General features: G+C 37.0%; 1 protein-coding gene across 1 annotated transcript; it reads left to right on the forward strand.

The window, feature by feature from the left end:
- Nucleotides 1-2,222: 2,222 nt before the first annotated feature.
- On the forward strand, nucleotides 2,223-22,303 carry LOC142178925 (laccase-12-like; the record flags this gene model as incomplete). The annotated part of the gene is made up of 3 exons (XM_075248741.1): nucleotides 2,223-2,628; nucleotides 3,022-3,143; nucleotides 22,193-22,303. Coding segments are annotated over 3 exons (639 nt in total), but the record flags the coding sequence as incomplete, so codon positions are not given.
- Nucleotides 22,304-26,433: the final 4,130 nt, after the last annotated feature.

Genomic DNA, 26,433 nt, shown 5'->3' on the forward strand with positions numbered 1-26,433 from the left:
GACGTGGGAAAGAAGCTTACCATGCGTTTTGGCCTCCCATTGGCCTTTTGATAAATTGCGCCACGAGCGCTCGGCATATGTAGAGGTCGAAGCCAGGTTCCATACCCAGCTCTTAAGGTTAGGAATTGCACCGGGCATCCAAACAATCGCTACATCATGGAAAAGAATATCGGTGAGAAAGAAATGAAGGAGCAAAACAATAGGAGCTAATAGTAGGATTATACTTACGCTTCATATTCCAATCCTCAGGAAATGGAATCTTCTCGGTCGGGATTAGATCAGAAGTCTTCACTCGAAAGAACCGGCCCATCCAGCCTCAATCCTTGTCCTCGTCTATGCTCAAGAACAACACTTTGGTGGTCCGACGCTGGAGTTTTATTAACCCACCTCGGTAGAGGCGGGGGCTGTACAACCTGATGAGGTGGTCGAGGGTGAAAGGATGGATTTGGCCTAGGGTTATGCAGTATTGATGGCAAAAATCGATGACAACAGGGTCGAGGGGGCCCAACGTGAAAGGGTAAGTATAAACACTTAAAACCCCTTTCACATAAGTAGTAATATCTTCTTCGGGAGCCAGGATTATCACTTCTTTGTTCTCCCAGTTACAATCATTCCTTACCTGTCTAAGATATCCCTCAGTTATCAAGCACATATTCCTCGATACTGGCTCGTATCGACCGGGAGCCGACGAGGCTTTATCGGTCTTAAAATCAATAGTGAGAACACATCCCCCAGGAACACATTCCTCAGGTCGTGGATCCACCAGTGTTTTGTCGCCGACGGGCCGTGAAGAATAAGTGTTTTCTTTTTGAGGAACAATTTTTGACGTTTTCGCCATTTGGATTTAAAGATTGAAAATAGAGGGAGATGACATGATTTGGTGTTCTAAGGAGAGATTTTGTAGTGAAAATCACAGATTTGCAGATGAAGAACTCAGAAGATGTGAAAAGGAACTTAGAAGATTTGGAGATTGGAGATCTAAAAGTAAAAAATGGTAAAGAGAGGAGCTATTTAGAGTGTTGGCAATGACGATTCAATATCAGCAGTGGCCGACCATCGTCTGACACACATTTAATGACTTGGTAACTGAACCGACGGGACATCTATCACGTACGTCATGGTTGGGCTCAATGCAAACGTCAGTGTATATCTAGTCTTGCCGTTGGAAAATCATGTCTTTTCTCGCCACATCCTTCCCGAGAAATGAAAGGACTACCTGTATACGGTCAAAACCAGTTTTGACCTTCGTATGATTAGTCAAGATTGGAACATAATGGACCGAAGGTCGTCTTCATAATATCGAGATGAGATCTGAAGCTAGGATGCCGAGCTCAAGTTTCAGGGACCGATCAAATACCGAGCTCAAAGTCATTATCGAGCTAGGGTCCAAATCGAACTATGATGTTAAGTGGTGTTATCGAGCTCAAGAGCCAGAGACCGACCAATACCGAGACCGAGTCAATACCGGGCCTCGAGTCAATATCGAGCTCGAGTCAATATCGAGCTCTAAATCTGGAGATCGACCAATACCAAGTCCGATCAAGATTGAGCTAAGAGACAAGAGCCGTTATTACCGCACTAAGGGAGAGAATCACGGCCGAAATTAAGGAAAAGACAATTAACTAATCTATCATGGGATCCCAACTATGTATTTTTTATATCTAAGGTAGGGTTTTCTCCACTATAAGAAGAATGACTATCATTTCTGCAAGAGAGATCAAGGCATCTACACACTCCCATATTGAAAAGATTATTGATATTCATATAGAGATTATCCTTTTTTGGGCTTTGTACATTGATTCGTCTTGGTTGTTCATAAATCGTTTTCCACTCAATTTGGTTTGTATTTCATTCTTTTTACAGTCAATATTCGATATATTTCTACTTGCTTTTTTCGGTTTGTGCCAAGTTATACCACGTATTCTTAGAATTACGTATAAATTCAACTCTATCCGTTTTTCGGGTAAACAAAGGCACAATGAGGATGGAAGAGAGAGATAAACTCTCCCTCTCACACGCACATATAATGTTCCTTAAACTCGTAGTTATATGAACCACAATTAGGAGTAATAAACATTCTAGGATGACTCAAAAGACGCACATTGAATAACTCAGGAGAACACTTTATCATACTTTTAACATTTAAGTTTATTATTTCCAACTAGGTGCAAGCTCCAGCAGTTGTCAAGGTCCAAATGGAACTTGATTCACTGCCAGTATGAACAGTGTCTTTTGTGCAACCGCCCAACTTCTCCATTCTGCAAGCACACCACCAAGGCATACCTGGAATTTTCTCAACTGATTTTCCAACAGTTCCACCTGTGAAATTTGATTATACGGGCAATGTAAGCCAATCACTCTGGCAACCAGTTCCAGGAACTAAGGTTTATAAGCTAAAATATGGGGCAAATGTGCAAGTTGTATTACAGGGAACAAGCATCGTCACAGGTGAAAACCACCCAATCCATCTTCATGGATATGGTTTCTACATCATTGGTGAGGGCTTTGGGAACTTTAATCCTCAAACTGATACAGCTAAATTCAATCTTGTTGACCCACCTCGTAGAAACACGACAAGTTTACCTGTCAATGGATGGCCAGTCATCAGATTTGTCGCAGACAACCCAGGTGAGAATAATAGAAAAGGGTTTATCTTCTACCAAAAAAAAAAAAAATTAATTTCTATTAACAGTTAATATAAAAAATATTTAGTAAAACGATAAAAATGAGAACGAACATGATATTCCCTAATATGAACCTTGAGTTATGAAGGCAAAACTGTCGGTCATATTGATTGATTGTAAAGCCTAAAAGCGAACATTATTTTTTTTGTGGGGGAGGGGGGGATATTGTTGGTATCGGATTCAACGGTTAATGCACCTTTCAAAACAACATTATAAATTTTTGTTGAAAATATATTTCCACTATCAGTGTATATAACTCCAATCCTTTTATAGCTTCCAATTCTTCTCCGCATCGAGCTTTTGGACTTACATTTTTGTTGTTGTTGTTATTAAATAGGAGTCTGGTTAATGCACTGTCACTTGGATATTCATATAACTTGGGGTTTGGCCATGTCTTTCCTGGTGGAAAATGGAGTTAGTGAATTGGAATCATTGGAAGAGCCTCCTGTAGATTTGCCTGTCTGTTTAAAAATACGTACACAACAAGCACTATGAAACATCCCTAATTAGAATAGATCACATCAAATGTTTTAGTCATACTACAGGTCTAAATGAGGCCTCTTTTTCGTCCATTCCCCAAACAAACATTTGGGGGCTAGCTAGTTCCTTTTTTGCTCTAATTTTTTCCTTCCAATTATATTCCTTCATTGCTAATCTTTTGGTGGATGACTGGGTAAAAGATGGTGCCACTAAATCAATGCACCGTCTGTAGTAGAATTAATACCAGTATTTTCCCAGATTATTGGAGCAGCTGTATTCTTCCTATAGTAAAGAAAGGTGAAGAATTTATTTGATTTGTTAATAATTTTAGTTCCCTCCACTCATACATTATTACAAAAGGCCTATTCTAAGAAATAAAAAATGTTACCTTGGCATTTGATGAGTATTAGAAACGTTTGTAGTAGCTTCAACTCTCTAATTACTATGGGGGCCACAGGGCTCTCTCAGCTTATCACAGAAAATCTAAATACTTGTACAATAAAGCACTAATTTCAGTATCACTACTGTGATACTGAAATTACAGCCATATCCTCAGCTTCGTGCCTTTAATATATAATGTGATTTAGATCTAAATGTATATTTTTTGTATATTAATATATAATATACAAAATATATACATATTTTATACATAATCAACATATATTTTTTGTATATTGGCTAACATATATAATTATTTTGGACCAACCGGCCAAATGTGTAACTTTTCCTTCAAACTACTCCAACTGTGTTGATATGGCTGTAATTTTACTAGGCACTGAGTTATAGAAAAACAAAATAATTTTAGAATTTTCCATTTTAAATATACAGTGAGATTTTTGTGACTACATAAATATACCATTAAAAATAAGATATTAAATAAACTAATAAAGAAATAATACAATATAAAATAGAGTAAATAGAGTATTATGCACACCATTTTATTTAGGCAGTCCTAGCTCCTTGTTCTTGTTTAAACCACTTGGTGTACTCACTAATCCGACTAATTCAATTCACATGGCATAAAATCCATGGGTTTGTCTGTTACATGGCATAAAATCCACATGGCATAAAATCCATGATATTCGGCTAGAGGTGTACATATTTAGTGTATATTCGCCTCGTATCTTGTGCTTATGTATAGGGGCGGATCTACCTTATGAAGTAGGGGTACCACGGCACCCGCTCGCTTCGCTAAAATTCTTACTATATACGTAATATCTCTGTGAAGAAACGTATAAATGGATAGAATGACATCTAGAAGTCACAAAGTGAAAGCAGGTGCCAATGGTTCAGTCTTCCCTTTGAAGGCTTTCCTTAGCCTCATGAATGCAAGTTCGATTCCCTGTTAGAGCAGCTCCTTTGATTTTTTCTTTTTTCTACTTGTTAATATTTTCTTTATTTTCAGTTGAACCCTAGGGCCTCACCTCTTTTCCTTCTTTTTCGGCTCTTTCCCTCCTTTTATTACTTGCTAAGTCTCTCTTCTTCATTTTTTTAACTTTCAGTTCTCATTTTGTTTCTATCATTATACCCTATTTTATGAATAATTATTTTTTATAGGTAATTTTAATTGATTTTAATTAGCATATAATTTCTTTATTTTAAATGAAACGATATTAATTTATATAGTGGAATATAATTTGAGCAATATCTTCTATTGAGTTTTAAAAAAAAATTAAATGGCTTGATTCATAATCGTTTTGAGTCAAATATCATAGGTTGAATGTTGAAAGTTTTTCTTTAAAAATAATTGTCATATAAGTCAACAATTAAGATGAAAAAATAAATAAAGAACAATACAAGTAAATTAATCTAGTCAAACAAAGAATATATAGTGTAGTTATGGTACTCTTTAAGCAAATACTTATATTGGAGGCGCTCTTTCATGAAATATTATTTTTCTTTTGCATTTTTATTTAGAATGTGTTTAAATTAAGCGTTAAAATTTTGAACTAAAATCAAACTTATTTGCTTTGTGAATGAAAGACCTATTCAAATTAACAAAAAACTAACCGAACCGACCCATTATTCCTAATCTATCTTTGTAACTACTGATATGTATATTCTATGCATAACATGGTGGCACCCGCAACCTTCGAATCCCGGATCCGCCTCTGCTTATGTACCATAGTTTGCATGGCTTTTGATTTTTGTAAAGCTCATTATGTGCTTTATATGTTTAGATAATGTATGTGACAGAAGAAGACTATTAGTGATCGAATTGAAGCAAGAGTTGAGTGAAGAACACAAAGAAGCTGAAGGGCCAGGTTGTTTGCCCTACTTGCACAAGGACTTTTTTTGGGCAATCACATTACAAACCTATATCCCATTTTGTACTTAATTGATTGTTTTTGAATTTTTTTACCTCTGAAAGCACTTAAGTCACAAGAACAAGCATTAGAAACAAATAAAGAGGAAACATGTGTAGTATTTGAGTGGACCAAAGAAAGGAAGAAATGTGCAGTAGTGTAAAAACTACCACTAGCTGGGAATGCAGAAAAAACATACATACAAAAATATATTGTCCAAAATAAGTCATGTCCTTGCTGGTAAGTTGTTAGATGTGAAGTGCTTAGAAAAATTGGGAGTGTCGTGGTACAATCTTGTCATATGGTATTTTGAAATTGGGCTATGATAAGTGTGCGCTTAAGAGTTAAAGTTACATTGTATTAAAAGTGCTTAGGGAGGTTAGCCACTATTGTTTTAAATATATCGTATCCGTCCTTTAGCTTACACTACAACAGTCCTATTTGACCTAGATTTGCGAGCTTAGATTAGTCAAATCCTATATTATGGGCAAGACTATAGTACACTTTTGGCGGTGTTGGTGGAAAAAATGCATGACACATGGACCAACAACGAGGTGACAAGTTGCACTTATAATTGGGTCAAAAAAGAAAGACAGAAAGGCATGGATAAAATACCCACGGTGTTCTCTCAGAAAAGATACCAGATCTGATAGCTGAAAAAAGGCACGAGATGCATGAAGACCATAAAATGGGACGATTCATGAGGCGGTTGTAAATATGGAAAGAGAATCAACATTAGCTTTGATTATGTACGATCCTATTTTATTACCATAACTGTTACAAGTACATTTTGCAACAGAAAATTAAGGTAATTGATGCCAATAACGAGTCACAATTAAGTAGGAAAACCGTTACAACTGTGTATCCTTATATAAGGATCCATACCTTATTTTGTACAATCACCTGAATATCTCTAAATATATGCAATAAACCTTTTATTTTACTTGATTCAAGATTTCAATTCGTAATTCTAGGAGAGATTAGCAATCAACAATAAGTTTTCTTTCCGTTACTTATTATTTCAATTATTTACTTTATTTATGTATTATCAAGAAAGTGAAGTAAATTTGATTATCCGTAACCCAATTTTCTTTAATATTAGTTTTGACCGTAAAAACTATTTTTGGGTTAAACAAATTAATTTCGTTATCGGGAATCTGATAATTTATTCTTTTCCAAATTTTATATTTTAGCAACAAAACATGTCTAATGCTAACGAAAATGATCAGGTGGATCAACAAGGCGGAACTCTACCACATCACACACCCACAACTACTCCGCAATATTCACGAAAAAGTTCAGCTGAAAGGTCTGCTACTCGCACTGATGGGTAACAAGTAGGTGAACAAGCTAATGAGCAAGATACTTTGAAGCAGTTAATTGCACAACATGTGATTGAAGCATTGTGAACTTTTGCGAGTGGATTGCCCAACGTTGTGCAAACTCCTCCACCAGTAAATACCACCCTAGAAAATCCGTGTTCAAGGCTTGACAACTCAGGAAGTGGAAAAATACCAAATGAATCCAGAGATGGAGAATCAGGAACACCGAATAATTTCAAGTTACAAAGTTTAGTATTAACTTTGCAGAAAAAGCTCAAGGAGCAAAATGAGCGTATAGAACAAATACTTGGCGTGCCTCCAATAATCAAGAGTGTGGATATTGACAAATATTCGCAACAACCCTGGAAGCTAAGTGCAACACCTTTACCAATTCCCAAAAAGTTTAAAATGCATGATGACCCTAGATATCATGGGACATCTGTCATGCCTCAAACCTAGGCCTGGACGTAACACGACACTCGGTGCCTGACTACATATGACCGAGCAAACCAACTAGCTGACTGAATCAACATGTGATGTCATAACATACTGAATGCGAAAGATAAACTAATACATGCTGATATATTGAAAGTCTAAATGATATAAATCAAGTGCGAAAATACTATTATAAGTCTAAAACATAATTGTAGCTAACATTGCTTAACATGAAAAGCCTACGGCTTTGTCTAACTATTACTTTAGTGTATGAAGCCTCTAATGAAGTACTGAAATTGCTAGATGTCTATAAATATTGAAAGATTATAAAGTAATGGTAATGCCTTGAAAGAAGTGGGGCTCACCAAGTAGCTGATACGAGAATCCTAACACTTAGAATCGTCAACCTGTAAATCATTATGTCACGACCCAAACCAATGGGCCGCGACGGGCATCTGATACCTTACTCAACCGAGCACCAACGTAACGTATCTTTCGTATTTTACTATCATAGGTAAATGAACCAGAAAGGCTATCATGAGATAACTAGAATAAAGTATGAGGGAATACACAACATAGGATCACCCAACATGATATACCGACTTTTACATATGACGTACAGGACTATAAGGCTGGCATGATCCTTTATATACTCAAAACACAGGCCGAAAAGGCCATACAAGTATATATATATACTTGACATCTGTCTAAAAATCTCTAAGAATAGATAAATATCATAAAGGTAGGGACATGGCCTCACCATACAAATCAATACGTGTCTAAATCATACTGACCAAATAGGCAAATTCGAAACAAATAGAGCACACCAATACCGTCCGCTGAGCTGTTAGCCTACTTGGAGGACTCTCAACCTGTCTATCAGGACCTGCGGGCATGAAACACAGCTTACCCAGGCAAAGGGGACGTCAGTACAAATAAAGAACTGAGTATGTAAGGCATGAAAGCAATATATAGTAAACATGAAAGAAACATGAAGGAAAAGACTCAACCTATAAGTCTGAATAGCTCTGTGAATCATGAAGCATTTATAATGTCATGCATATGCGTATAAATGTCATATCATGCATAGGTATATTCGTACATAACATCATCAAGCCTCTGAGGGCATCCCATCATATCATTTCGGCCACTATGGGCAAAATCATCATTGTATACTAGCTGATCAGGTGGTGGTGCATATATAACACCATAACCTTTCCCTATACCCCAAATACATATAATATACGTATATATAACGCCATCTGGTCATGGGTCAATGTACGTGTATAAATGAATGAAATGCATAAGAAGTAAGTTAATAAAATTTCTCGGAATGTCGTAGGATCAATATGTCTTCGGATAAACTTTATCAATTACGCATTTTTCTGAGACCCATGAACATAAGATATAATAATAAGACACATGGTAATTCAAGAACATAGGCACCGCTAGTGCTTCTACGAATAGAGACATTTATGAAAGTTGTGCGTTTGTTTGTTTCATTTGTATCATATGGATCATACCAAAAAGAAAAAAAGGGATAGACTTAACATACCTGAGCCGATTCTCTTAACAATCCCTCTAACCCACGTCTTTTGCGAAAAATACGTAACGACGGATCGAAATAGAGAAAAATCCGTATGATATTCTTGAGAAAGATTATACCGTGCTCTCTTAGAATTGCATCTCACGCTGCTGTAGTGTTATAAGGGTTCATATGGACTGTTTTAAGGCTCCATCCGTTACTTAGAAAACATAAAACATCACACTTAAAGATGTAGGAATGTTTCTTATCATTGTGGGTTGTGGGCCCCACTTGTGTGGATTACATTGCAAAAACATCCCCTAAATATGCTACCTAGTACATAAACCAAAGAGTCATTGTTTGGTATTGACAAATATTATTCCTTGCTGCCACGTTGGGGATGATGTTCCCACCAAACGTATCCACCAATTTTCAATTACATGCTAATCTCCCACTAAAAAATCAATAATTAACCAATTATTCACATAATAAGAATTATCTCAAATTACTTAAAATACTAATCATCTTTAACACACTTTATATACCTTACTCTCATGGTCATGTGGTACCTTGTATGGAAAGAGTCTATAAATACAAGGTATTATCGCTTGGACCGTATTTTATCCCAAAATGTCAAACTTCGACGAAACTCATTTTCTTCGATTCCCTTACCCTTTCACCTTCACGAATTTACTTATCACATGTTTGAAATAGAATAATACTTATAACCTCAAAATAATCTTGTCCTTGAACTGATGTCAATTATCTTACGACAAATCCAACGTACAATACTACAGGGTGTAACATCGTCATAATACTGCGGAGTGTAGCATCGATGTAATACTGTGAGGTGTAATGTAATTCCCCCCTTTGGAACATTCATCCTCGAATGTTGACTGGTCCACTTATCAATCTCATAACCGGATAGCTCTTACGAATGGTTTTAATACTGTCTTTGCCATTTAGGCAACTGTTCTGTGAATAAATCGAAAGTCTAGGGCATTCCCACCTTTAGGACTGTTTCTCACACCACGGCCTGTGGTTGGAATTCTTCCAATCTCATAACTGTTGCTACCTTCTGTCATGCATCCTGTATGACTTTATCCTTGTATGTGCACCTATGCGACTCTTCTCTCCCGCTTTTAGCCAATCTTCAGGCCTCGCTTTGGGAGCATATACGGAACTTGACAAGATGTCCCTCTAAGCATCTATACGTGTACTGAAGTTCTTCGCTCGGTACTTTGTCGAACTTACGGCTATTGCTATATCTTATTTCATAGCCTTAGTTATCTATCCTTATGGCTTTACTGCAGTTAGGTAGGTCATACTATATCCTAACTCTTACTTCGATTTATTATTACCGAGGTCTGCTACCCAATTCTAGGTTATTCTCTTGTTGTTTATCATATATGTATAAATATAAGTCCTTTAATGCTTCCTCATTACTATTTATCTTAAGAATGACAGCCTGATCTCATCTCATATTGTTGAACTTTTATCCATCTATTGTTGATTCACCTTAATGTTGATCTATAATCTACCACTGATAACTTGACCTCTTATGTAACACTACCACTAGGGCTCACGTGTCATCAGGGAACATCTGAAGTGATTAGACTGATCCACCTAGGGGCGATACTATACTTCCATAACCGTATTTCATAGCATCCCAATGAGATTCACCTTACGTAGGTATTTTAATCCTGTACAATTCATGAAATCCTTTTTTTTTCAAATCATTACTCAATCGAAGACCCAAACGTCATCCTTTATCTACCACAATTACACCCTCATTCTACTACCAGTGCAGCATTCCATCTCTTATAAACGCTACTAGTCTTAGACTCCTTTGAGTTCATTCAGGCTATACTGAGCTTTCTATAACTTAGAGAAACCATCAACTCTGTAGTTTTCATTGGCTTAATCCCGAGGACTTATCCATTCTCGTCACCTTCTCACTCGACTTTTTTATCCTTACTCCTGTCTTCCTAAAACCTTGTTGCTCTACCATACTTTAGCTTGCGACCTACACATATCTATTTATACTACTCGCAACCTTCCTTCAACTTTCTTGCACCATAGACTTCCGTATGTTATTCTGAAATATCAAGCGAGACATCACATTGTCTCTAACTCTTCTTTACTCTCTTAACTAGACCTCTCGGTACCTAGAAACCATAGGCTGGAAGATATGCCACTAATAACACCGCTATCATTCTTGGATACTGAATCCCAGCACTTCTAGCACTCTATCTTAAGTATGTATTATTCACAACCTTCTGCACCTATGTATCCCATATGTTGTTCACATTTACCTTACTTACCTTAAAATCTCACATTGTATCTTCTATCTTTTTCATAACCCTCCTTCCACATAGGTATAATTCTCATCCACAATTTGAATCACTCTTATAATACTTGCACCTCTGGTGTATACACAATCCGGTGGGAGCTCCATACTGACTTCTTATGAGGCCTGCACTCTTCTAACTGGATTTATCTTAGTTCCCAAGCATGCCAAAATTTTATTTATGCAACTGATATGATCTGGAATATTACTTTTGGTTTCACTTCCTGCTCATTAGCGACGATAGGTGCCACTTTCTTATGGAGTGTAATCTCATCCCTTTCTCATTTTTATTGCATTCTTCCTTTACCATTCCATAGTTACTAGAACCACTTAACTTTGACTTATTGCCACATTACTCCATATTCCCCCCTTTAGGGGAGTACTAAGATTTAGTGCTACGACGACCTACCTATAGATGTTTTACCTCTTCATCTTTGGAATCTTTTCACATCCTCGATGACCCCTACTCGCCTTGCGGTAATCCTTCTGTACCAAGGATAACAAAATTCCTTACTAACGAGGATAACACCTAGTGTAACTGGCACACATAGTCCCTTAAACTTAACTTTGCTCATATTGCTTGCTTTAGGAAAGCGTCTTCCTGAATGAACTTTAAAGGTTATTATTCTGTCGTCCATTCTGTCATTGCCGGAACTCAATCTTTGAAATTCCCATGATGCCGATTATTAACAAATCACTCAGTCCCTAATTCATGTTTAGTTTATCTGTTGTTCACCAGCCCATACTAATTTTTATTACTCTGATGTCTAACTTTTCGTTCTGGTAGTCGCGTTGGAGTCACTAACTTATTTCTCAAAATGAGGATATGACTTTATGGCCTATACTCTTTTATTGTCCCAAGGCCTGTCACCCCTCGTCTTTTCCTTCCCTTGACTATATACTTTGTAATACTGTCATTTTTTTTATCTACCATTGTCATCCATATATCATATCTTACTCATAATGCTTCCTTATTTCTCTTCTTATTTCCCTGCTAATATTTCTATCTATCACTTTATTCTGAAAACTTCAACAAGACATTCTTTTCCTTTTAGCTCCCCTTGCTCCATCCACTGGCTCTTCGGTTGCCTAACATTCTCTCTCTGCTAGGGACATGAGCCACACTAAGGTAATATTTATCCCTTCCAAGCTTCTAGTGCCTATTTTAATTTTTTTTGAACATTCTAGTATTCATATCTAGCTATGCTATTCTAGAGTGCACCATCTGGGTGTCTCACAAGGAGATTTATAGAACATTTGCAATATTCTTCGGAAATGTCAACGAACGCAAACAATTCATCCACCATTTTGGGTTATTCTAACCTAGCCGGATCCTGATATCCCGTCCTTCTCATAAACTATATTTGTTAGCTCCCATAGGGAATAACTGAGATAGATGTGGTCGATTGTACATATATCTGTTACTAATGAAGATAACTTAAAATGCTTATATTTCTCAGCCTGAATTGTAAATACTGATAATCTTCATTAACTGGGTGCCTCGTACCCTTCTTCACCTTGATTCTTTTACTTGTTGAAACTTGTATCTACCTTTTGAATCTCTCATTGCTTTTCACCATATGGGTGGATAGCTATTCTTACCTTAAGGCTCCTTATCATGAAGCTTAAACGTCTTAGTACACACATGTTCTGCTGAATACCTCACATTTATCCATCATAAGATTGACAAAATCGAGTTCCTCTAACTCAACTCTTCCACAACCACATGCAATCTCTTACGAACTATCTTTTGGATGTAGGTATCGTCTTACTATGAATAAAATAGAATTTAGGAGTTTGAATTCTTACAAGTGAGCTCTACCACACGATCTAGAGTAAGACGAAAGAGTGACAGTCCGAAATGCCCTGTAGCCTCCTGCTTATAAGTGTGGTGTACAACACACCCATAAACAAGACTCTACTAGACACGTCTTGTAGACTCCTTAGGATATAACTTCTATGATACCACTTTTGTCAAGACCCAAACCAATGGGCCGCGACGGGCACCCGGTGCCTTACTCAGCCGAGCACCAATGTAAAGTATCTTTTATATCGTGCTATTATAGGTCGAAAGGATGCCTTGAGATAACTAGAATAAAGCATGAGGGGATACTCAACATAGGATGACCCAACATGATATACCGACTTTTACATATGACGTACGGGCATATAAGGTCGTCATGATCTTTTATATACTCAAAACATAGGCCGACAAGGCCATAAAAGTATTTATATGTATGACATATGTCTACAAGCCTCTAAGAATAGATAAATATCATAAAGGTTGGGACAGGCCCCCACTATACCAATCAATACATGTCCAAATTATACTGACCAAATAGGCAACTCCGGGGTAAATGGAACGCATCAACACTTTCGGCTGAGTTGATAGCCTACGTGGAGGACTCTCAACCTGTCTATCAGGACCTGCGGGCATGAAACGTAACGTCCCCAAGCAAAAGGGATGTCAGTACAAATAAAGTACTGAGTATGTAAGGCATGAAAGTTGTATATAGTAAAGATGAAAGAAACATGGAGGAAAAGACTTAACCTGTAAGTCTGAATAGCTCTGTGAATCATGAAACATTTATAATGTCATGTATATACATATAAATGTCATATCATGCATAGGTATATGCGTACATAACATTATCAAGCCTTTGAAGGCATTCCATCATATCATTTCAGCCACTGTAGGAAAAATCATCATCGTATACCAGCTGATCAGGTGGTGGTGCATATATAATACCATAAACTTTCCCCATACCCCATATACATATAATATACGCGTATATAATACCATCTGGTCATGGGTCAATGTACGTGTATAAATGAATTAAATGTATAAGAAGTAAGTTATTAAGATTTATCGGAATGTAGTAAGATCAATATGTCTTCGGATAAACTTTATCAATTATGCATTTTTCTGAGACCCATGAATGGAAGATATAATAATAAGACACATGGGAATTCAAGAACGTAGGCACCCCTAGTGCTTCTATGAATAGAGACATTTATAAAAGTTGTGCGTTTGCTCATTTCGTTTGTATCATATGGTTCATGCCAAAAAGAAAAGAAGGGATAACCTTAACATACCTGAGCCGATTCTCTTAACAATCCCTCTAACCCACATCTTTTGCGAAAAACACGTAACGGCGGATCAAAGTAGGGAAAAATCCGTATAATATTCTTGAGAAAGATTATACCATGCTCTCTTAGAATTGGATCTCACGGTGCTGTAGCGTTATAAGGGTTCATATGGACTGTTTTGAGGCTCCATCCGTTACTTAGCAAACATAAAACATCACATTTAAAGATGTAGGAAGATTTCTTATCATTGTGGGTTGTGCGCCCCACTTGTGTGGATTACTTTGCCCAAAACTCCCCTAAATATGACACCTAGTACATAGACCGAAGAGTCATTGTTTGGTCTTGGCAAATATTATCCCTTGCTACCACGTTGGGGATGATGTTCCCACCAAACGTATCCACCAAATGTTTAATTATATGCTAATCTCCCACTAAAAAAATCAATAATTAATCAATTATCCACATAATAAGAATTATCTCAAATTACTTAAAATATTAATCACTTTTAACAAACTTTATATACCTTAATATCATGGTCATGTGATACCTTGTATGACACTAGTCCATAAATAACGGGTATTATAGATTGGACCGTATTTTATTCCAAAATGTCAAACTTCGACAAAACTCATTTTCTTCAATTCGCTTACCCTCTCACCTTCACGAATTTACTTATCACATATTTGAAATAGCATAATACTTATAACCTCAAAATAATCTTGTCCTTGAACTGATGTCAATTATCTTATGACAAATCCAACGTATAATACTACGGGGTGTAACATCGTCGTAATACTGAGGAGTGTAACATCGATGTAATACTGTGAGGTGTAACACATTACCTGCATCATGAGATGCAGGCCCCAGGCAAAAGGGATGTCGGTACATTTGAATTGCACTGGTATGTAAAACAACTGAAAGAAAGAACTATAAATGTTGAATCTGATACTAAGCTGATAACCGAGAATTGATAATTGATAATTGTTAAAATTGAAATTGAAATGATAAGTGATAACTGATAACTGAAATGATAACCAATAACTGATAACTGAAATCTGAAATGATAACTGATAACTGAACTGAACAAAGGAAGTAAGGATATAAATACTTCCTCTTCTGAATGATGAACCACCTGTTTATCTGAAAATATAAACTGCGGCCTGAGGCCCAATATATATGTGCACAAACTGCGGCCTGAGGCCAAAATACAGGAGTTCAACATTCAGGGATTTAAAATCAGGAACTGAGAATCATACTGCAATACATGATACTGAAATACTAAACCATACTGAGTTACATGATACTGGAATGCTGAATAGAACTAGACTGAGATAGGTATTCATTTACTAATTATGATAACTGAAGCTTAAACTATTTATGACATGCTGAGTAATCTAGACTGAGACTCATGGGCATCAAACACAAATCTATATCGATTATGCACTGAGCTCACAACAATCGAAATAAAAGTCATGAACGAGTTACGAAGCTAGAGAATAGAAGTTCTACAACTATTCAAGGAACTAGGCTTAACTATAATTCTGAGGAAATTAGTAACGTTGTAAAAGAAACGTAGTGTAGGGAGAATCATTAACATTTTGAAACATAGAGTATTAGCCTCACATACCTTAACTTCCTTCTGTTGAGCGTAATTCAACATCCGCAACTCTTTCAACTTTAGTCTATATCAATACAAGTCAAAGGGATTCCATATTAGCAATAATACTCATATTTTGGTCACTTAGGCATTTTATCGAACTCCTTATGGGCGTAAAGCCTCATAGCCCTAATTAATGGTGTTTATACACCAAACAACCCATTCTCTTGCTCCTAGAAAATTCTAAAATCTCAAATTTCTTATAATCAATATCATTCTTTTTCACCCATAAGATAAATAACACCCTTAACCAATAATGAACAATCAACAACCCAAACATATAATCGTTCATGATTTTCTATCAAACCCATCAACTCATATCTCATGAACTTAGAGTCTGTAATTATTTATCCAATGCTATAATCAATTAGAGGATGAAGATATTACCTTTTGACGTTCAATCCTCTTGAATTCGAGTTCTAGGGTTTCTTATCTCAACAATGATGTCTCGATGGAATATCTAATGATTTGAAGGGTTTACACATGTTAATTAAGTGTTGGAGAATTTAAATAATCTTAGAATCACCATTAGAACTTACCTTGGATGATGGAGGGACCTTGGGGGAGTTAGGTTCTTGAGAGCTTCCCTTTCTAGAGCATGTTTTTGTATTTTGAGGTGTAAGGGATGAAGTGGGGCTTTTAAAATTGATTTTCGGGTGTGCCCCATGCATCTGAAGGCCCAACCAAGTACTTGAATTTGAATCAAGGCAGTGGCACTGCCACAAGTGCGCGGCCGCCCAAGGGAACAGTTGGGCGCACACGTGAGCGCGCAGACTGCACATTGTCCAGTAAAATGCACATAACATTTTTCTCAGAAATCCGTTCGGTCTTAACAATATATCGTTGGAAAGATATTTTAAAGGGATACAACTTTTATGTTTTGGGTTTTCCCAACTTACTTACATATTTTCACGAAATGCTGCTGGAAGACGGACCTTTTATAAACTTAGTCGATTTTATCGAATCTTATGCATCTCACATACCTTCTTAATTCTAAAACAACTATTTTCTACCAATACTCATCCCGATAGAACTTCACATGTATAAAATATAACATTACTACTCATTTAACATGTCTACACCTAGTCCAAATTTTTGGAGTGTTACATTATCTCCCCCTTGGGATCATTCGTACTCGAATAATTGTTTGGCTGTAAGTTCGACTAACTCTGGACCTTAAACGGGTCAGGTGGAAACATGAACTTTCATGAACACTTGCATACTAAATTGAATGAATACATAATTACTGAACTGCTGAGATACTGAACTGAACGACTACTGCATTGACTGAATACTGAGCTGACTGAATATTGAAGGACGTGGAGATTATAATATAAAGTCTGAATGAAAAGGTTAGGTACCTTCAATATTTCTTTGAAACACCCTCCAGCTATCATAGCATATCACAAGTCTCATAGGGCATCATAATGCACATAACATGAAATATATACGTGAATACTGGTCTGCCATGGATACGTGGATACTGAACTAACACGGATATATAAATATACTGAACTGGCATGAATATTTGAGTATTGAACTGACATCAATATATGAGTACTAAGTTGGCATGAAAATCTGAGTACTAGACTAATATGAGTATCTGAGTACTGAACTGACATGAGTATCTGAGTACTAGAAACTTGAATATTATAACATAACAAGTGAAATACTAGGTGTACATCCCTCAATTCTGGTGGCAACTCTAACTCATAAGCTACTAGTCCGACCCTTCGTAAGATCCTATACGACCCGATGTATCTGGGACTGAGCTTTCCTTTCTTCCCAAATCTTATAACACCTTTCATAGTCCAAACTTTCAGAACACACAATTATCAACTTAAAAATCTAGGTCTCTGCGGCGCACGTCCGAATAGGACTTTTTGCGGCTCTAAGTCATCTTCAAATTCTCTTGAATCAACATGGCATAATCCTCTGCTGCATTTGTGGTCTTTACATGCAAGAAGTACATTGACTTGGTAAGTCGAACTACAATCACCCAATTAAATCGTGCTTTCAAAATGAGCGAGATAATCCTGTTATAAAATCCATATTTACCATCTCTACTACGGAATATGTGTATTAGTGGTAAAAAGCTAGGCTTTCGGATGCTCGAATTTTACTTGTTGATACTTCGCACAATTGGCCACAAAGTCTGTGACGTTCTTTTTTTATGTCATTCCACCAATAAATCTCCTTGAGATCATGATACATCTTTGGGGAACCTGGGTGTATAGAATACCTGGAATTATGGGCTTCTAACATGATCCTCCTATCTAAGTCCATCTATGTCTAGAACTCATAGTCTGTCTTGGTACCTCAAAGTACCATCATCTCCTATTGTTCAAAAGCCATCGTCTTATGCTTGTGAATCCCCTCTTTCAGCTGTAACAAGTAGGGATCATCAGACTATTTCTCTTTCACTTTGGCTATTAAGGAGGAACAAGTCCTGTTCTTGACAACAACTGTACCATCTTCGGAGTCCGAAAGTCGAACTCCTTGCTTGGCTAAGTGGTGAATTTCTTTCACCACAGCTCTCTTGCCTGCCTCAATAATGAGCTATACTTCCCATAATTAATTATCTTTTGAAAGTACTTCCTAAAAACGCTTATAGTATTGTTGTGAGCTATGTGTTTGACCAGTACTCTGAAGATTAGAGTCTCACGCAAAGGCACTACACTCGTGACAGATAATTGGGCATGATTTTATAGTTTTTATATCTCATGCTCACTATGCGGGTTTCAAATCTCCAAATGGACTTACTGACAATTTTCATATCTCCCCCTTAGACCAAAGGTTAAGGTCTTGTACAGACGGATCCTTCTCTTTTGTTGGGATCCGAACAACTTTTCTTATCTTCTGCAATTCCTTGCACTTTACATCAATGATGACTCATCTTCCGACGTACTTCTAAGCAATCTTTTTTACTAGGAAAAACTAAATTACTTACATAAAAGAAAATCTAATGTATTCACAATTATCATACACAATCTTAATGATTGAAATCTGCTCACATTGTCAATCTTAGGAAGACCCCTTTTTGATAACTCTTAAAGGCTATTTTTCTGTAGTTTGCTCTCTCACTGCATAGCTGATTTTATTTCTTCCACTATCACTGTACTTCGGGCTTAACTTAAACTCTTTGGGTTATAACATGCGTCCGATGTTTCAAACTGTTACCTACTCACTAGTGTTAACCTGGCTAAGCAAATCAAATCCTACCTCTACTAGCTCTGCTGAAATTGTTAATTCATTGTATCTACTGAGAACTTACTATTCTTTCACTAACCACCTGCTAGCGTCATCTTTTCTTGTTCTGCTTTGAATAACTAAAGTGAAGCATAGATTATTCCTAACTTCCCTCAGCATCCAACCCTATTTTACGGTCGCATACACTTCAAAATTATATCAACTAACCCTGAGAATCATATTGCAATACATGATACTGAAATACTGAACCATACTGAGTTATATGATACTGGAATGCTGAATAGAATTAGACTGAGACATGTATTCATTAACTGATTATGAGAACTGGAGCTTCAACTATTTCTGACATGCTGAGTAATCTAGACTGAGACTCATGGCATCAAACACAAGTGTATATCGATTATGGACTAAGCTCACAATATTCGGAATGAAAGTCATGAACGAGTTACGAATCTAGAGAATAGAAGTTCTACAACTATTCAAGGAACTAGGGTTAACAATATTTATGAGGAAATTAGTAACGTTGTAAAAGAAACGTAGTGTATGGAGAATCATTAACATTCCCAGTAAAATGCACATAATGTTTTCCTCACAAATTCGTTCGGGTTCCACAATATATTGTTAGAAAGCTATTTCAAAGGGATAAAACTTTTGTGTTTTCCCAAATTACTTACAGAGTTTCCCGAAATCCTGCTGGAAGACAGACATTTCATAAACTTAGTCGATTTTATCGTATCTTATGCACCTCGCATACCATCTTGATTCTAAAACAACTATTTCCATCTATACTCATCCTGATGAAAATTCTCATGTCTAAAACATAACATTACTACCCATTTAACATGTTCACACCAAGTCTGAATTTTCGGAGTGTTACAACATCCGACCCACGAGATCACGTTACTGCATTCACTACAGGGGTCAAAGGCAATAATTTAACCAAGCAGGAAATTGTATCAGTCTTGGTTAAAATGTTTGTTGAAACTCTCACGAAAGGGGTGTTAACATGGTACTCACTCTTACTTGAAAACTCTATTGACTCTTGTGCTGAGCTTGCAGATTCATTTATAAATGCATATTCGGGGGCCTAAAGAGTAGAAAAAGGGATGGAAGATATTTTCAAAGTTAAACAGGGAAGCACATAGTTGCTTAGGGAATTCATGGATAGATTGCAATGTGAGAGGATGATGCTGCCACGAGTATCTGATAACTGGGCAGTTATGGCATTCACAAGTAATTTGAATGAGAAAAGTTCAGAAACCACGAGAAGCTTGAAAGCGAGTTTGCGAGAATTTTCTACAACTACTTGGAACGATGTATACAATCGATACAGCACGAAACTGCTAATAGAAGAAGATACAGTTACTCAACCAAGGGTAGAAGAAAGGCTGGGGTCTAGACGTTCAAAAATTTAAAAAAGGTCTGGTAAGAACAGGTACGATCCCGTCATGGGACCTACAGGACGAGATTCATGATCTAAACAAGAACATGCACGGTTTGATTCAAGATCAAGACAAAATGAGGCGAGTTCCTCTTCCCGATTCAAAAGGGAACGGGACACAAAAGGCAATGATTCAAACTCTCAAGCAAAAGTAGATTACAGTTTCAACATCAGTACATCCAAATTGGTGGCTATTCTAAGAGGAATGGGCGACAAGGTATGATGGCTGAAAGAAATGAGGTCAAATCCTAGCAAAAGGAATCAGGAATTTTGGCGTGAGCTTCACAACACTCATGGCCATAGAACAGTAGATTGCAGGCTCTTATAGGGGGAAGTTGAATCTCTACTGAAGCAAGGCTATATCACTAATCTGTTTAGTGAGAAGGGAAAATAATCTTACATGAAAAACAGGCAAGAACCTCCAAAGCCCCCGTCTCCAAAAAGAATAGTAAACGTCATAACTGGGGGAGAAGAAGTTAATGGGGTAATGTACACGGTTGCGAAAAAGACATCAAAGGTTACCTTACCCATGGAAAATGGGTTCGACAAGTTGTGGAAGGAAACAACATAGTGTTCGATGATGAAGACACAAATGATTTGATAATTCCTCATAACGATGCGTTGGTAATATCTTTACTTGTACATGATACTAACGTTAAACGCATTTTGATTGACCCAGGTAGTTAGTAAATGTAATTCTACTGAGAGTGGTAAATGAAATGCAAGTATATAATCGAATCATACTAAAAGCACGGCCATTGTCTAGGTTCGATAATTCAAGCGTCATTACGAAAAGAGAAATCGTATTGGCTACATTTGTAGAGAGTGTCATCAAAGACACTAAATTTCAGATAATAGATGCGGACATGGCCTATAATATAATCTTGGGAAGGCCATGGATTCATAATATGGATACGGTCTCGTCAACGTTGCATCAAGTCATCAAGGTCCAGTCACAGTGGGGAATCCGACAAATCCGGGGAGATCAACAGACTTCATGAAATATCAATTTAGTGGTGATCGCAAATACAACATCCGGCGACGGAGGTGCGAAATAGAAATTAAATGAGATCAATTAAGGATAATTTAACGCACACCTCAACTGGAAGTCCAAGAGGTCAAGCTGATATGGATTCGAGACCTGATGTGATTCAAGAACTAGAGGAAAACTAGAATATCAAAACAACCACGGAGGAGCTTGAAACTGTTATATTATTCATCCACTGGCCTAATAGAAAATTTTACATCAAAGCAAACTTGAGCCCGAAAACGAAAGGTAAGTTAATTGAATTCTTAGGAACTAATGTAGATTGCTTTGCTTGGATGCATTCAGACATGATAGGTATACCACCGGAGGTAATGGCTCACAAACTGAATGAGGACCCATTGCACCCACTTGTCAAAGAGAAGAAAAGAAAGCAAGGGGCATTTAAAAATTAAGTAATCCAGGTTGAAGTACAAAAACTTTTGAAAATTGGTTCAATACTAGAGGTAAAGTACCCTGACTGGTTAGCTAATACGGTTGTAGTTCCAAAGAAAAATAGAAACTGGCGAGTTTGTGTGGATTATACTGATTTAAATAAAGCATTTTCTAAAAATTTATTTCCTTTACCGCATATAGATCAATTAATTGATTCTGCCGCAGGTCACGAACTTTTAAGTTTTTTAGATGCCTATTCTGGTTATAATTAGATAAAGATGGATCCTCTAGATGAGGAAAATACCTCATTTGCTACAGACATGGGGAATTATTGCTACAAAGTCATGCCATTTGGCTTGAAAAATGCTGGAGCAACGTACTAGAGATTGGTGACCAAAATATTTCAAGAACAGTTGGGATAAACTATGGAGGCCTACATAGATTATATGTTGGTCAAGTTAGCACAGGCAGGGGACCATTTCCAACACTTGACTGAAACCTTCGAAATTCTCCGCAAGTATAACATGAAGTTAAACCCGGAAAAATGTGCCCTTGGCGTTGCTTTAGGTAAATTCTTGGGATTTCTTATTTGTAACAGTGGTATTGAAGTAAATCCCATACATATCAAAGCAATTGAGGAAATACCTGATGTACTTACGAGCAAAAAAGAGGTACAAAGATTAACATGAAGACTAGCAGCTTTGGGAAGGTTTATATCCAAATTCTCAGAAAAATGTTTTAAATTCTTTTCAATATTGAAAAAGCAAAATCAATTTGAATGGACTAACGAATGTCAACAAGCTCTGAAGGATTTAAAGTCATACTTATCAAAACCTCTTTTGTTAGCAAAGTTAATAGACGGGGAAAGATTGCTCATTTACCTTGTTGTGTCAGAAGTAGTGGTAAGCGTGGTACTGGTACGTGTAGACAAAGGTAAGCAATCTCCAATCTATTATGTTAGTAAATCTTTATTAGATGCCGGGACACGGTATCCACATTTAGAGAAACTTGCATTAGCATTAATTATGGCATTAAGGAAGTTACGACCTTATTTTTAATGTCATCAAATTTCTGTTATAACTGCTTTTCCACTTAGCAATATATTACACAAGCAAGAATTATCAGAAAGTTTAGCTAAATGGGCTATAGAGCTTAGTGAATATGATATTATATATCAGCCTAGAACTGCCATAAAGTCTCAGGTGCTAGAGCTACTCGAACATAATTCCTGAAGCAAAAAAAGAGCTACGAGTGTTCACCGGAGCTAATCCGGGGACTTGAACCTTGTTCACTTACGATTCATCAAATGTTAAAGGAGCAAGTTTGGGAGTTGTTTTAATTCTACCTTCAGGAGAAGTCATAAGGCAGACAATAAAATGTTATCTAATTACTAATAATGAGGCAGAGTATGAAGTTGCGATTGTAGGTTTGGAGCTCGCGAGCGAGCTTGATATTGAAAAAATCATAGTTAAAAATGACTCGCAACTGGTAGCAAACCAAATGCAAGGAGATTACGTGGCACGAGAAACACGATTGCAACAATACCTAGAAAAGGTAGGAGAATTACTGAGGCAGTTCCAGACATGGAAAGCTGTACAAATACCGAAAGAGGAAAACGTAGAAGCTGATGCATTGGCAAATCTGGCGTACGTGGCTGATGTGTGAAATGCAGAAAATGCAGTTGTGGTACACTTGTTTCATTCAGCCTTTGACCAAACCAAGAATGAGGTAAATTTTGTTAATTTAACTTGGGATTGGAGAAACGAGTTTTGTGAATTTTTGCAGCATGGAATGTTTCCCAAGGATAAGAAAAAATCCCAATCGCTACGATTGAAAGCTACTTAATATTGCCTAATAGGGGAGAATTTATATCGCAAAATATTTGGAGGACCTTTAGCACGGTGCCTTGGACCTTCACAAACAGAATATGTAATAAGAGAAGTTTACGAAGGGCATTGTTGTAATCATGTCGGGGAATATTGTTGGTAATAACGCCAATAAGAGCAGGATACTATTGGCAAAAAATGAAAGATGAAGCAGAAAAGTTTGTAGCAAGGTGTCATAAGTGCCAACGATACGCAAATAATATGCATCGAGCAGCAGAATTGCTGCATTCAATCATATCACCGTGGCCATTCATGAAATGAGGGATGGATATCATAGGTCCACTACCTCAAGCAAAGGGAAAGGTACGGTTTTTATTAATTCTAAAGGATTATTTCTCAAAATGGGTAGAAGCATGTGCCTTTAAAAAGGTATGAGAAAAGAAAGTTATGGACTTCATTTGGAGAAATATAATATATCGATTTGGAGTCCCAAAGGAAATCGTTTGCGATAATGGGCCGCAATTCGCTGGTGCGAAAGTAACTGGTTTTTTCAAAAGTTGAAAAATTAAACGAATTACTTCGGCACCTTATCACCCCGTAGCTAACGGTCAAGCTGAGTCAACAAATAAAGTCATCATCAACAGCCTAAAGAAGTAATTGGAAAAATCAAAAGGTAGATGGCCAGGAGTACTACAGGGGGTGTTATGGGCTTGCCGAACGACGACAAAGATAAGCACGGGAGAAACCCCATTCTCGCTCGTATATGGGACTGAAGCATTAATTCTAGTAGAGATAGGGGAACTGAGCACAAGGCACATACATACAAGTGAAGCATCCAACGAAGAAGAACTTCGTATAAAATTAGATTTGATAGAAGAGAGAAGGGAGGCATCATTGATTTTGATGGCGGCACAAAAGCAGATGATTGAACGGACTACAACAGGAAGGCGGACCTGAGATATTTCAAGATTGGGGACTTTGTCCTCCAAAACATGTTTCGATCAACACAAGCAACAAATGCAGGAAATCTGAGTCCAAATTGGGAAGGCCCATATAGAGTTAAAGGTATTGCTGGAAACGGAGCGTACGCATTGGAAACTATGGATGGCTAGGTGTTACCATCCCATTGGAATGCAGTCCATTTGAAAAAGTATTACTTCTAAAGAAGTTAATACCCACGGTCAAGTATCATAGAATTTTATTTTTTACTATGTTCATTTAAGTTTTACTAACCATTTTAGATGATAGGCAAAAAGCTAGCTCATACCATATGATGACATTACACCCTAAAGACACGCAGAATACTTAATTATTCCCAGTCTAGGTTACAACAATTATGATGGTAAGGGTTAAGCAGTCATCATTTAAAAAGTTACCTTCGAATCCCGTGTGTATTTCCTTTTTCAAGGAAAGGACCAAAGTAAGGAGCTGATCCAATATTCAAGACTTCATGCTTCAATGCTCAAACACTGGGGACTATTCATATGGAGAAGTACACAAGGAAATAAGATGTACACCACAAAAGCATAACTTAGCCAAAGGAAAAACCTTGAAGAAAATGTCAAATTTTCAAGCTCGCACAAAGAATGGCAGTAAAGAATTGAAGAATCTATGGAAAACTCCCACGAGCTTTTAGGTTGAGGCCATAGATTTAGTCACAGGAAAATACACCCGTACTTGTAAACCTGCTATAAAGAAAGCAGTTATGAAAATGTTGTACATGAACATTTATTTTAAAGTTCAAAAATAAAACTTCTTCGAATTACTTCATATTTCATATCTTTGCACCAATATGAAGATGAGACATCATCTTTATTAGTGTTATTAGTCTAAAAAGGGCACTTTTTTTATAAAAAAAACACTCGTGCATATTAAAGACGTAGTCTACTAAAGCATTTTTGAATGCAAGTATAAGCTCGAAAACTCAAAGAGCAAAAAGGCATAATATGCAATGAAATGATATTAATAGCAACATCATAAAAATAGGGAAGGGAAAACTTCCCAGAAACCACTTAGAAACAAAAACAAAAAAGTTTCAACAATCACCAATAAAAGTCACTTCTAAGATAAAGGGTAAAAACTAAAGATCATCATCAACGGGGGTAGAGGGATCAACTTGAGAAGATGAAGGTTGGGAATCTGCTTTACCAGGAGTAAGTCCATCTCCATCACTTTTGGAACATTCATCCTCGGGTGTTAAGAAGCTTTGACGTTTCTGAGTTTTCTCAATCGCTCCCTTAACTTTTGCAATTTTAGTATTAAGGTCAAAACCCTCCTGGTTAGCCTTGATCAAAGTCTTGAGATGGGTATTAAAACATTACATGCTAACATCAAGTGTTAACTTGCATTCAAGAGCTTCATAATCTTTTTCCAACTGCACAATCTCAACCCTCATGTCTTCTTTCTCAGCTTCTGAAGCTTTATAGGATGCCTTCAAAGGTTCAAGGGAGCCCTCAAGGAACCAGATTTTATTAGAAGAGGCACGGAGATCCTCTTGAACTTGGGTGAGCATCTGCACCAAATCACCTATGTACACCTTCTTCTGATTTAGATGTTCTTTCAAGCTTCTAATCTCTTCAGTTGCCTTTCAATGCTGCTTAGCAAAGGAAGATTCCAAGCTATCCTTATCCTTTTCAACTTGATTGGAAAAGGCCTTCAAAATCTCTAACTCAGCGGTGGTTATCTTC

This window comes from Nicotiana tabacum, unplaced genomic scaffold (assembly GCF_000715075.1).
Source record: "Nicotiana tabacum cultivar K326 unplaced genomic scaffold, ASM71507v2 Un00061, whole genome shotgun sequence".
Lineage (NCBI taxonomy): Eukaryota > Viridiplantae > Streptophyta > Magnoliopsida > Solanales > Solanaceae > Nicotiana > Nicotiana tabacum.